The 15,472-nt window shown below is 32.5% G+C and overlaps 1 protein-coding gene across 3 annotated transcripts in view; it reads right to left on the reverse strand.

Annotated features, from left to right (window-relative positions):
- LOC110534825 (neurobeachin) overlaps nt 1-15,472 on the reverse strand; it is a 315,108-nt gene that overhangs the window by 73,008 nt on the left and 226,628 nt on the right. For all 3 annotated transcript variants that reach the window (XM_090188780.1, XM_090188779.1, XM_090188778.1), the window contains 2 exons: nt 6,140-6,294; nt 5,028-5,154 (listed from right to left, as the gene is read on the reverse strand). In XM_090188780.1, the coding sequence (XP_090044906.1) occupies nt 5,028-5,154; nt 6,140-6,294 (282 nt within the window). The remainder of the gene's footprint in view (nt 1-5,027; nt 5,155-6,139; nt 6,295-15,472) is intronic.

Below are 15,472 nucleotides of genomic sequence, written 5' to 3' on the forward strand. Positions count from 1 at the left end.
TTACTGACCTCTAACCCTTACTGACCTCTAACCCTTACTAACCTCTAACCCTTACTAACCTCTAACCCTTACTAACCCTAACACTTACTAACCTCTAACCCTTACTAACCTCTAACCCTTACTAACCTCTAACCCTTACTGACCTCTAACCCTTACTGACCTCTAACCCTTACTGACCTCTAACCCTTACTGACCTCTAACCCTTACTGACCTCTAACCCTTACTAACCTCTAACCCTTACTGACCTCTAACCCTTACTGACCTCTAACCCTTACTGACCTCTAACCCTTACTAACCTCTAACCCTTACTGACCTCTAACCCTTACTAACCTCTAACCCTTACTAACCTCTAACCCTTACTAACCTCTAACCCTTACTGACCTCTAACCCTTACTGACCTCTAACCCTTACTAACCTCTAACCCTTACTAACCTCTAACCCTTACTAACCTCTAACCCTTACTAACCTCTAACCCTTACTGACCTCTAACCCTTACTGACCTCTAACCCTTACTGACCTCTAACCCTTACTGAACTCTAACCCTTACTGAACTCTAACCCTTACTGACCTCTAACCCTTACTGACCTCTAACCCTTACTAACCTCTAACCCTTACTAACCTCTAACCCTTACTAACCTCTAACCCTTACTGACCTCTAACCCTTACTGACCTCTAACCCTTACTGACCTCTAACCCTTACTAACCTCTAACCCTTACTAACCTCTAACCCTTACTAACCTCTAACCCTTACTAACCTCTAACCCTTACTGACCTCTAACCCTTACTAACCTCTAACCCTTACTAACCTCTAACCCTTACTAACCCTAACACTTACTAACCTCTAACCCTTACTAACCTCTAACCCTTACTAACCTCTAACCCTTACTAACCTCTAACCCTTACTAACCTCTAACCCTTACTAACCTCTACCCCTACTAACCTCTAACCCCTACTAACCTATAACCCTTACTGACCTCTAACCCTTACTAACCTCTAACCCTTACTGACCTCTAACCCTTACTAACCTCTAACCCTTACTAACCTCTAACCCTTACTAACCTCTAACCCTACTAACCTCTAACCCTTACTGACCTCTAACCCTTACTAACCTCTAACCCTTACTAACCTCTAACCCTTACTAACCTCTAACCCTTACTAACCTCTAACCCTTACTGACCTCTAACCCTTACTGACCTCTAACCCTTACTAACCTCTAACCCTTACTAACCTCTAACCCTTACTAACCTCTAACCCTTACTAACCTCTAACCCTTACTAACCTCTAACCCTTACTAACCTCTAACCCTTACTGACCTCTAACCCTTACTAACCTCTACCCCTTACTAACCTCAAACCCTTACTGACCTCTAACCCTTACTGACCTCTAACCCCTACTAACCTCTAACCCTTACTAACCTCTAACCCTTACTGACCTCTAACCCTTACTAACCTCTAACCCTTACTAACCTCTAACCCCTACTAACCTCTAACCCCTACTAACCTCTAACCCTTACTAACCTCTAACCCTTACTAACCTCTAACCCTTACTGACCTCTAACCCTTACTAACCTCTAACCCCTACTAACCTCTAACCCTTACTAACCTCTAACCCTTACTGACCTCTAACCCTTACTAACCTCTAACCCTTACTGACCTCTAACCCTGTCCCCATAGAATAACCCTTTTTGGTTCAAGGTAGAATGATTTCCACAGAGGGTTCTATCTGGAACCCAAAAGAGTTCTACCTGGAACCAAAAAAGAGTTCTACCTGGAACCAAAAAAAGAGTTCTACCTGGAACCCAAAAGAGTTCTACCTGGAACCAAAACCTTTTGGAACCCTTTTTTCTAAGAGTGTAGATAACGATAAATTGTAACTACAGATAAATTGTAACTACAGCTATATTGTAACTAAAGCTAAATTGCAACTAAAGCTAAATTGCAACTAAAGCTAAATTGTAACTAAAGCTAAATTGTAACTACAGCTATATTGTAACTACAGCTATATTGCAACTAAAGCTAAATTGTAAAGAATGGATAATCTCAGACAGCAGGTCTGACAGATCGGCTTGTGGAGTGGGGGGGGGGGGGGGCAGACAAGCAGACAGCGTTAATCAATATCAACTACTACATTATCACAGCTGGATAAGATAGAACAGACAGTAATTCATTTCTAAATGTATCATATACATATACTAAAGTGGGGCAAAAAAGTATTTAGTCAGCCACCAATTGTGCAAGTTCTCCCACTTAAAAAGATGAGAGAGGCCTGTAATTTTCATCATAGGTACGCTTCAACTATGACAGACAAAATGAGAAATAAAATCCAGAAAATCACATTGTAGGATTTTTAATTAATTTATTTGCAAATTATGGTGGAAAATAAGTATTTGGTCACCTACAAACAAGCAAGATTTCTGGCTCTCACAGACCTGTAACTTCTTCTTTAAGAGGCTCCTCTGTCCTCCACTCGTTACCTGTATTACTGGCACCTGTTTGAACTTGTTATCAGTGTAAAAGACACCTGTCCACAACCTCAAACAGTCACACTCCTAACTCCACTATGGCCAAGACCAAAGAGCTGTCAAAGGACACCAGAAACAAAATTGTAGACCTGCACCAGGCTGGGAAGACTGAATCTGCAATAGGTAAGCAGCTTGGTTTGAAGAATTCAACTTTGGGAGCAATTATTAGGAAATGGAAGACATACAAGACCACTGATAATCTCCCTCGATCTGGGGCTCCAAGATTTCACCCCGTGGGGTCAAAATGATCACAAGAACGGTGAGCAAAAATCCCAGAACCACACGGGGGGACCTAGTGAATGACCTGCAGAGAGCTGGGACCAAAGTAACAAAGCCTACCATCAGTAACACACTACGCCGCCAGTACTCAAATCCTGCAGTGCCAGACGTGTCCCCCTGCTTCAGCCAGTACATGTCCAGACCCGTCTGAAGTTTGCTAGAGAGAATTTGGATGATCCAGAAGAAGATTGGGAGAATGTCATATGGTCAGATCAACCCAAAATATAACTTTTTGGTAAAAACTCAACTCATCGTGTTTGGAGGACAACGAATGCTGAGTTGCATCCAAAGAACACCATACCTACTGTGAAGCATGGGGGTGGAAACATCATGCTTTGGGGCTGTTTTTCTGCAAAGGGACCAGGATGACTGATCCGTGTAAAGGAAAGAATGAATGGGAACATGTATCGTGAGATTTTGAGTGAAAACCTCCTTCCATCGGCAAGGGCATTGAAGATGAAATGTGGCTGGGTTTTTCAGCATGACAATGATCCCAAACACACCGCCCGGGCAACGAAGGAGTGGCTTCGTAAGAAGCATTTCAAGGTCCTGGAGTGGCCTAGCCAGTCTCCAGAACTCAACCCCATAGAAAATCTTTCGAGGGAGTTGAAAGTCCGTGTTGCCCAGCAACAGCCCCAAAACATCACTGCTCTAGAGGAGATCTGCATGGAGGAATGGGCCAAAATACCAGCAACAGTGTGTGAAAACCTTGTGAAGACTTACAGAAAACATTTGAACCTCTGTCATTGCCAACAAAGGGTATATAACAAAGTATTGAGATAAACTTTTGTTATTGACCAAATACTTATTTTCCACCATAATTTGCAAATAAATTCATCAAAAATCCTACAATGTGATTTTCTGGATTTTTTTCTTCTCATTTTGTCTGTCATAGTTGAATTGTACCTATGATGAAAATTACAGGCCTCTCTCATCTTTTTAAGTGGGTGAACTTGCACAATTGGTGGCTGACTAAATACTTTTTTGCCCCACTGTATATATAGTAAAAATACTATAAACCAGACAGTGAATGGGTGTATTTGGTGAAGGTTGCCATAGTTACTATAGCGAAAAGGTGATTCACTAAAGACAAAGAGATACTGAATACAGAGCGGAGTATTCAACACTCATCTTTTAATGTGTGTGTGTGTGTGTGTGTGTGTGTGTGTGTGAGAGAGTTTGTACCTAACAAACTTAACATGAGTGAGTTCATGCAGACGTCACTGTAACGGAGATGTGAGTGAGGATTGACATGCCGTAGAACAGGGCGGCTCAAGGTACTGCACCATCTAGACACCACACCTGACCCACTGAGATCATTCATCAGTCCTCCAGGACCTACTCCTGCACTAGAGTGGTCCTCTAGGACCAGGGTCGTCTACTCCTGCACTAGAGTGGTCCTCTAGGACCAGGGTCGTCTACTCCTGCACTAGAGTGGTCCTCTAGGACCAGGGTCGTCTACTACTGCACTAGAGTGGTCCTCTAGGACCAGGGTCGTCTATATTGCACTAGAGTGGTCCTCGAGGACCAGGGTCGTCTATATTGCACTAGAGTGGTCCTCTAGGACCAGGGTCGTCTATACTGCACTAGAGTGAAGGGAGATGGGAAAAAGAGTAGAGAGAGAGAGAGAGAGAGACAGAGAGAGAGAGACAGAGAGAGAGAGACAGAGAGAGAGAGACAGAGAGAGAGAGAGAGAGAGAGACAGAGAGACAGAGAGACAGAGAGAGAGAGAGAGAGAGACAGAGAGAGACAGAGAGAGAGAGAGAGAGACAGAGAGAGACAGAGAGAGAGATAGAGACAGAGAGAGAGACAGAGAGAGAGAGAGAAAGAGAGAGAGACAGAGAGAGAGACAGAGAGAGAGAGAGAGAGAGACAGACAGAGAGAGAGAGAGACAGACAGAGAGAGACAGAGAGAGAGACAGAGAGAGAGAGAGAGACAGAGAGAGACAGAGAGAGAGAGAGAGAGAGAGAGAGAGAGACAGAGTGTTGTCTACCTCACTTGCTTTGGCAATGTTAACACATGTTTCCCATGCCAATAAAGCCCTTGAATTGAATTTAATTGAGAGAGACAGAGAGAGAGAGAGATGTGACTAATCTACAGAAGTGGAAAAGGAGAGGGACAAATGGATAGGCAGACAGAGAAAAGAGTGAGCGAAGGAAAGAGAATGTGAGGGACAAAGTGAGAGGCGTGGAGAGTGAAAAACAGAGTGAGTGACAGAGATTCTGACCTCATGTTCTCGACGGTGTCCTCGGGCATGGGAGCCACTGTCTGTACTGCTGGTAGGTTCTTACTGGTCGCTCCGTTAACGAAGGATGAGGAAGAGGAGGAGGAAGAGGAGGCAGACTCTGTGGCACCTGGAGAGAGGAGTGAGAGAGAGTAAGGGGAGAGAATAGACAGAAAAAGAGAGATGGGGGAGAGAGAGTGAAAGAGAGAGAGAGAGAGAGAGAGAGAGAGAGAGACAGAGAGAGAGAGAGAGAGAGAGAGACACAGAGAGAGAGAGAAACAGAGACAGAGACAGAGACAGAGAGAGGCCTCATGTTAATGTGTTATCTTCCAGGGTGCTGAGAGAGGGAATCAAACAGGAGGCTTTGCTGATGTTGAGGCAACATGTACAGGACTGAGACAGAGTCCCCTAGTGGTCATTTTGAGTCACTACAATCAGGAATCACGGCAGTCCAGCGACTTAACTTAGAGTTGTTTTCATAAAGAACATCCACAACTGAGTGAATTTTCCACAGCTCAGTCTAACGCATAAAACATAATAATACGGCTTATATTTGTCCATTTTTATTTTTTAGTTTTAAGAAATGTAACAATAACTTAAAATGCATCGAAACTACATTATTCCAAATCCTCCCAGGTTTGTTTGTATCCCAGGTGTGTGTCTGTGTGTATCCCAGGTGTGTGTCTGTGTGTATCCCAGGTGTGTGTCTGTGTGTATCCCAGGTGTATTTGTATCCCAGGTGTGTGTCTGTGTGTATCCCAGGTGTGTGTCTGTGTGTATCCCAGGTGTGTGTCTGTGTGTATCCCAGGTGTGTGTCTGTGTGTATCCCAGGTGTGTGTGTGTGTGTATCCTGTGTCTGTGTGTATCCCAGGTGTGTGTCTGTGTGTATCCCAGGTGTGTGTCTGTGTGTATCCCAGGTGTGTGTCTGTGTGTATCCCAGGTGTGTGTGTGTGTGTATCCCAGGTGTGTGTCTGTGTGTATCCCAGGTGTTGTGTGTGTGAGTGTATCTTAAATGTGTGTATTCCAGGTGTGTGTGTGTGTGTGTGTGTGTAGTGTGTGTGTGTATCTTAAATGTGTGTATCCAAGGTGTGTGTGTGTGTCTTCGGTATCCTCACCTGTGGTGTTGATCATGCTCTTGGGCGTTGCCGTAGCAGCTGCGAATATGTTAGGTGTACTTCCTGGTGTGACCGCTCCGCTGGCGGTGGACGTGCCCACTGTGTTCACTGACAGGCCGCCGGGAGGGGGCTTCTTGACTGGCACCATCACCGACCTATCACAGACCACAACACGGCTGTCAATCAAACTGGAACCCCAATGAGAACTGAAAAATTATCCAATAGCTCCAGCTTGACCTCTTGACGACCTGCCATATTGTTTAATCCATATTGTTTAATCCATACTGTTTAATCCATATTGTTTAATCCATATTGTTTAATCCATACTGTTTAATCCATATTGTTTAATCCATATTGTTTAATCCTATCCATATTGTTTAATCCATATTGTTTAATCCATACTGTTTAATCCATATTGTTTAATCCATACTGTTTAATCCATATTGTTTAATCCATACTGTTTAATCCATATTGTTTAATCCATATTGTTTAATCCATATTGTTTAATCCATATTGTTTAATCCATACTGTTTAATCCATATTGTTTAATCCATATTGTTTAATCCTATCCATATTGTTTAATCCATACTGTTTAATCCATATTGTTTAATCCATATTGTTTAATCCACATTGTTTAATCCATATTGTTTAATCCATATTGTTTAATCCACTTTGTTTAATCCATATTGTTTAATCCATATTGTTTAATACACTTTGTTTAATCCATATTGTGTAATCCATATTGTTTAATCCATATTGTTTAATCCACTTTGTTTAATCCATATTGTTTAATCCACTTTGGTTAATCCATATTGTTTAATCCATATTGTGTAATCCATATTGTTTAATCCATATTGTTTAATCCTATCCATATTGTTTAATCCATATTGTTTAATCCATATTGTTTAATCCATATTGTTTAATCCATATTGTTTAATCCACTTTGTTTAATCCATATTGTTTAATGCATACTGTTTAATCCATATTGTTTAATCCATATTGTTTAATCCATACTGTTTAATCCATACTGTTTAATCCATATTGTTTAATCCATACTGTTTAATCCATATTGTTTAATCCATATTGTTTAATCCATATTGTTTAATCCATATTGTTTAATCCTATCCATATAGTTTAATCCATATTGTTTAATCCATATTGTTTAATCCATATTGTTTAATCCATACTGTTTAATCCATATTGTTTAATCCACTTTGTTTAATCCATATTGTTTAATCCATACTGTTTAATCCATACTGTTTAATCCATATTGTTTAATCCATACTGTTTAATCCATATTGTTTAATCCATATTGTTTAATCCATATTGTTTAATCCTATCCATATAGTTTAATCCATATTGTTTAATCCACATTGTTTAATCCTATCCATATTGTTTAATCCATATTGTTTAATCCTATCCATATTGTTTAATCCACATTGTTTTATCCATATTGTTTAATCCTATCCATATTGTTTAATCCATATTGTTTAATCCATATTGTTTAATCCATATTGTTTAATCCATACTGTTTAATCCATACTGTTTAATCCATATTGTTTAATCCATATTGTTTAATCCATATTGTTTAATCCATATTGTTTAATCCATATTGTTTAATCCATATTGTTTAATCCTATCCATATAGTTTAATCCATATTGTTTAATCCATATTGTTTAATCCATATTGTTTAATCCATACTGTTTAATCCATACTGTTTAATCCATATTGTTTAATCCATATTGTTTAATCCATGTTGTTTAATCCATGTTGTTTAATCCATATTGTTTAATCCATATTGTTTAATCCATATTGTTTAATCCTATCCATATTGTTTAATCCATATTGTTTAATCCATATTGTTTAATCCATATGGTTTAATCCTATCCATATTGTTTAATCCATATTGTTCAATCCATACTGTTTAATCCATATTGTTTAATCAATATTGTTTAATCCATATTGTTTAATCCTATCCATATTGTTTAATCCACATTGTTTAATCCATATTGTTTAATCCTATCCATATTGTTTAATCCATATTGTTTAATCCATACTGTTTAATCCATATTGTTTAATCCATATTGTTTAATCCATACTGTTTAATCCATATTGTTTAATCCATATTGTTTAATCCTATCCATATTGTTTAATCCACATTGTTTAATCCATATTGTTTAATCCTATCCATATTGTTTAATCCATATTGTTTAATCCATACTGTTTAATCCATATTGTTTAATCCTATCCATATTGTTTAATCCACATTGTTTTATCCATATTGTTTAATCCTATCCACATTGTTTAATCCATGTTGTTTAATCCATATTGTTTAATCCATATTGTTTAATCCATATTGTTTAATCCATACTGTTTAATCCATATTGTTTAATCCTATCCATATTGTTTAATCCATATTGTTTAATCCATATTGTTTAATCCATACTGTTTAATACATATTGTTTAATCAATATTGTTTAATCCTATCCATATTGTTTAATCCATATTGTTTAATCCATACTGTTTAATCCATATTGTTTAATCCATATTGTTTAATCCTATCCATATTGTTTAATCCATATTGTTTAATCCATATTGTTTAATCCATATTGTTTAATCCATATAGTTTAATCCATATTGTTTAATCCATATTGTTTAATCCATACTGTTTAATCCATATTGTTTAATACATACTGTTTAATACATACTGTTTAATCCATATTGTTTAATCCATACTGTTTGATCCATATTGTTTAATCCATATTGTTTAATCCATACTGTTTAATCCATATTGTTTAATCCATACTGTTTAATCCATATTGTTTAATCCATACTGTTTAATACATACTGTTTAATCCATACTGTTTAATCCATATTGTTTAATCCATATTGTTTAATCCATACTGTTTAATCCATATTGTTTAATCCATATTGTTTAATCCATATTGTTTAATTCATACTGTTTAATCCATATTGTTTAATCCATATTGTTTAATCCATATTGTTTAATCCACATTGTTTAATCCACATTGTTTAATCCATATTGTTTAATCCTATCCATATTGTTTAATCCATATTGTTTAATCCATATTGTTTAATCCATATTGTTTAATCCATATTGTTTAATCCATACTGTTTAATCCATATTGTTTAATCCATATTGTTTAATCCTATCCATATTGTTTAATCCATATTGTTTAATCCATATTGTTTAATCCATATTGTTTAATCCATATAGTTTAATCCATATTGTTTAATCCATACTGTTTAATCCATATTGTTTAATCCATATTGTTTAATCCATATTGTTTAATTCATACTGTTTAATCCATATTGTTTAATCCATATTGTTTAATCCATATTGTTTAATCCACATTGTTTAATCCACATTGTTTAATCCATATTGTTTAATCCTATCCATATTGTTTAATCCATATTGTTTAATCCATATTGTTTAATCCATATTGTTTAATCCACATTGTTTAATCCACATTGTTTAATCCTATCCATATTGTTTAATCTATATTGTTTAATCCATATTGTTTAATCCATATTGTTTAATCCTATCCATATTGTTTAATCCATATTGTTTAATCCATATTGTTTAATCCTATCCATATTGTTTAATCCACATTGTTTAATCCACATTGTTTAATCCACATTGTTTAATCCACATTGTTTAATCCACATTGTTTAATCCATATTGTTTAATCCATATTGTTTAATCCATACTGTTTAATCCTATCCATATTGTTTAATCCTATCCATATTGTTTAATCCATATTGTTTAATCCATATTGTTTAATCCATATTGTTTAATCCTATCCATATTGTTTAATCCACATTGTTTTATCCATATTGTTTAATCCTATCCACATTGTTTAATCCATGTTGTTTAATCCATATTGTTTAATCCATATTGTTTAATCCATATTGTTTAATCCATATTGTTTAATCCATACTGTTTAATCCATATTGTTTAATCATATCCATATTGTTTAATCCATATTGTTTAATCCATATTGTTTAATCCATATTGTTTAATCCATACTGTTTAATCCATATTGTTTAATCCATATTGTTTAATCCTATCCATATTGTTTAATCCACATTGTTTAATCCATATTGTTTAATCCTATCCATATTGTTTAATCCATATTGTTTAATCCACATTGTTTTATCCATATTGTTTAATCCTATCCACATTGTTTAATCCATATTGTTTAATCCATACTGTTTAATCCATATTGTTTAATCCATATTGTTTAATCCATACTGTTTAATCCATATTGTTTAATCCATATTGTTTAATCCATACTGTTTAATCCATATTGTTTAATCCTATCCATATTGTTTAATCCACATTGTTTAATCCATATTGTTTAATCCTATCCATATTGTTTAATCCATATTGTTTAATCCATACTGTTTAATCCATATTGTTTAATCCTATCCATATTGTTTAATCCACATTGTTTTATCCATATTGTTTAATCCTATCCACATTGTTTAATCCATGTTGTTTAATCCATATTGTTTAATCCATATTGTTTAATCCATATTGTTTAATCCATACTGTTTAATCCATATTGTTTAATCCTATCCATATTGTTTAATCCATATTGTTTAATCCATATTGTTTAATCCATACTGTTTAATACATATTGTTTAATCAATATTGTTTAATCCTATCCATATTGTTTAATCCATATTGTTTAATCCATACTGTTTAATCCATATTGTTTAATCCATACTGTTTAATCCATATTGTTTAATCCATATTGTTTAATCCATATAGTTTAATCCATATTGTTTAATCCATATTGTTTAATCCATACTGTTTAATCCATATGGTTTAATCCATACTGTTTAATACATACTGTTTAATCCATATTGTTTAATCCATACTGTTTGATCCATATTGTTTAATCCATATTGTTTAATCCATACTGTTTAATCCATATTGTTTAATCCATACTGTTTAATCCATATTGTTTAATCCATATTGTTTAATCCATACTGTTTAATCCATATTGTTTAATCCATACTGTTTAATACATACTGTTTAATCCATATTGTTTAATCCATACTGTTTGATCCATATTGTTTAATCCATATTGTTTAATCCATACTGTTTAATCCATATTGTTTAATCCATACTGTTTAATCCATATTGTTTAATCCATATTGTTTAATCCATACTGTTTAATCCATATTGTTTAATCCATATTGTTTAATCCATATTGTTTAATTCATACTGTTTAATCCATATTGTTTAATCCATATTGTTTAATCCACATTGTTTAATCCACATTGTTTAATCCATATTGTTTAATCCTATCCATATTGTTTAATCCATATTGTTTAATCCATATTGTTTAATCCATATTGTTTAATCCTATCCATATTGTTTAATCCATATTGTTTAATCCATATTGTTTAATCCATATTGTTTAATCCTATCCATATTGTTTAATCCATATTGTTTAATCCATATTGTTTAATCCATATTGTTTAATCCATATTGTTTAATCCTATCCATATTGTTTAATCCATATTGTTTAATCCATATTGTTTAATCCATATTGTTTAATCCTATCCATATTGTTTAATCCATATTGTTTAATCCATACTGTTTAATCCATATTGTTTAATCCTATCCATATTGTTTAATCCACATTGTTTTATCCATATTGTTTAATCCTATCCACATTGTTTAATCCATGTTGTTTAATCCATATTGTTTAATCCATATTGTTTAATCCATATTGTTTAATCCATACTGTTTAATCCATATTGTTTAATCCTATCCATATTGTTTAATCCATATTGTTTAATCCATATTGTTTAATCCATACTGTTTAATACATATTGTTTAATCAATATTGTTTAATCCTATCCATATTGTTTAATCCATATTGTTTAATCCATACTGTTTAATCCATATTGTTTAATCCATATTGTTTAATCCTATCCATATTGTTTAATCCATATTGTTTAATCCATATTGTTTAATCCATATTGTTTAATCCATATAGTTTAATCCATATTGTTTAATCCATATTGTTTAATCCATACTGTTTAATCCATATTGTTTAATACATACTGTTTAATACATACTGTTTAATCCATATTGTTTAATCCATACTGTTTGATCCATATTGTTTAATCCATATTGTTTAATCCATACTGTTTAATCCATATTGTTTAATCCATACTGTTTAATCCATATTGTTTAATCCATATTGTTTAATCCATACTGTTTAATCCATATTGTTTAATCCATATTGTTTAATCCATATTGTTTAATTCATACTGTTTAATCCATATTGTTTAATCCATATTGTTTAATCCATATTGTTTAATCCACATTGTTTAATCCACATTGTTTAATCCATATTGTTTAATCCTATCCATATTGTTTAATCCATATTGTTTAATCCATATTGTTTAATCCATATTGTTTAATCCATATTGTTTAATCCATACTGTTTAATCCATATTGTTTAATCCATATTGTTTAATCCTATCCATATTGTTTAATCCATATTGTTTAATCCATATTGTTTAATCCATATTGTTTAATCCATATAGTTTAATCCATATTGTTTAATCCATATTGTTTAATCCATACTGTTTAATCCATATTGTTTAATCCATACTGTTTAATACATACTGTTTAATCCATATTGTTTAATCCATACTGTTTGATCCATATTGTTTAATCCATATTGTTTAATCCATACTGTTTAATCCATATTGTTTAATCCATACTGTTTAATCCATATTGTTTAATCCATATTGTTTAATCCATACTGTTTAATCCATATTGTTTAATCCATATTGTTTAATCCATATTGTTTAATTCATACTGTTTAATCCATATTGTTTAATCCATATTGTTTAATCCATATTGTTTAATCCACATTGTTTAATCCACATTGTTTAATCCATATTGTTTAATCCTATCCATATTGTTTAATCCATATTGTTTAATCCATATTGTTTAATCCATATTGTTTAATCCACATTGTTTAATCCACATTGTTTAATCCTATCCATATTGTTTAATCTATATTGTTTAATCCATATTGTTTAATCCATATTGTTTAATCCTATCCATATTGTTTAATCCATATTGTTTAATCCATATTGTTTAATCCTATCCATATTGTTTAATCCACATTGTTTAATCCACATTGTTTAATCCACATTGTTTAATCCACATTGTTTAATCCACATTGTTTAATCCACATTGTTTAATCCATATTGTTTAATCCATATTGTTTAATCCATACTGTTTAATCCTATCCATATTGTTTAATCCTATCCATATTGTTTAATCCATATTGTTTAATCCATATTGTTTAATCCATATTGTTTAATCCTATCCATATTGTTTAATCCACATTGTTTTATCCATATTGTTTAATCCTATCCACATTGTTTAATCCATGTTGTTTAATCCATATTGTTTAATCCATATTGTTTAATCCATATTGTTTAATCCATACTGTTTAATCCATATTGTTTAATCCTATCCATATTGTTTAATCCATATTGTTTAATCCATACTGTTTAATACATATTGTTTAATCAATATTGTTTAATCCTATCCATATTGTTTAATCCATATTGTTTAATCCATACTGTTTAATCCATATTGTTTAATCCATATTGTTTAATCCATACTGTTTAATCCATATTGTTTAATCCATATTGTTTAATCCTATCCATATTGTTTAATCCACATTGTTTAATCCATATTGTTTAATCCTATCCATATTGTTTAATCCATATTGTTTAATCCATACTGTTTAATCCATATTGTTTAATCCTATCCATATTGTTTAATCCACATTGTTTTATCCATATTGTTTAATCCTATCCACATTGTTTAATCCATATTGTTTAATCCATACTGTTTAATCCATATTGTTTAATCCATATTGTTTAATCCATACTGTTTAATCCATATTGTTTAATCCATATTGTTTAATCCATACTGTTTAATCCATATTGTTTAATCCTATCCATATTGTTTAATCCACATTGTTTAATCCATATTGTTTAATCCTATCCATATTGTTTAATCCATATTGTTTAATCCATACTGTTTAATCCATATTGTTTAATCCTATCCATATTGTTTAATCCACATTGTTTTATCCATATTGTTTAATCCTATCCACATTGTTTAATCCATGTTGTTTAATCCATATTGTTTAATCCATATTGTTTAATCCATATTGTTTAATCCATACTGTTTAATCCATATTGTTTAATCCTATCCATATTGTTTAATCCATATTGTTTAATCCATATTGTTTAATCCATACTGTTTAATACATATTGTTTAATCAATATTGTTTAATCCTATCCATATTGTTTAATCCATATTGTTTAATCCATACTGTTTAATCCATATTGTTTAATCCATATTGTTTAATCCATATTGTTTAATCCATATTGTTTAATCCTATCCATATTGTTTAATCCATATTGTTTAATCCATATTGTTTAATCCATATTGTTTAATCCATATAGTTTAATCCATATTGTTTAATCCATATTGTTTAATCCATACTGTTTAATCCATATGGTTTAATCCATACTGTTTAATACATACTGTTTAATCCATATTGTTTAATCCATACTGTTTGATCCATATTGTTTAATCCATATTGTTTAATCCATACTGTTTAATCCATATTGTTTAATCCATACTGTTTAATCCATATTGTTTAATCCATATTGTTTAATCCATACTGTTTAATCCATATTGTTTAATCCATACTGTTTAATACATACTGTTTAATCCATATTGTTTAATCCATACTGTTTGATCCATATTGTTTAATCCATATTGTTTAATCCATACTGTTTAATCCATATTGTTTAATCCATACTGTTTAATCCATATTGTTTAATCCATATTGTTTAATCCATACTGTTTAATCCATATTGTTTAATCCATATTGTTTAATCCATATTGTTTAATTCATACTGTTTAATCCATATTGTTTAATCCATATTGTTTAATCCATATTGTTTAATCCACATTGTTTAATCCACATTGTTTAATCCATATTGTTTAATCCTATCCATATTGTTTAATCCATATTGTTTAATCCATATTGTTTAATCCATATTGTTTAATCCATATTGTTTAATCCTATCCATATTGTTTAATCCATATTGTTTAATCCATATTGTTTAATCCATATTGTTTAATCCATACTGTTTAATCCATATTGTTTAATCCATATTGTTTAATCCTATCCATATTGTTTAATCCATATTGTTTAATCCATATTGTTTAATCCATATTG

This window comes from Oncorhynchus mykiss, chromosome 10, assembly GCF_057628025.1.
Source record: "Oncorhynchus mykiss isolate SJ-2025 chromosome 10, ASM5762802v1, whole genome shotgun sequence".
Lineage (NCBI taxonomy): Eukaryota > Metazoa > Chordata > Actinopteri > Salmoniformes > Salmonidae > Oncorhynchus > Oncorhynchus mykiss.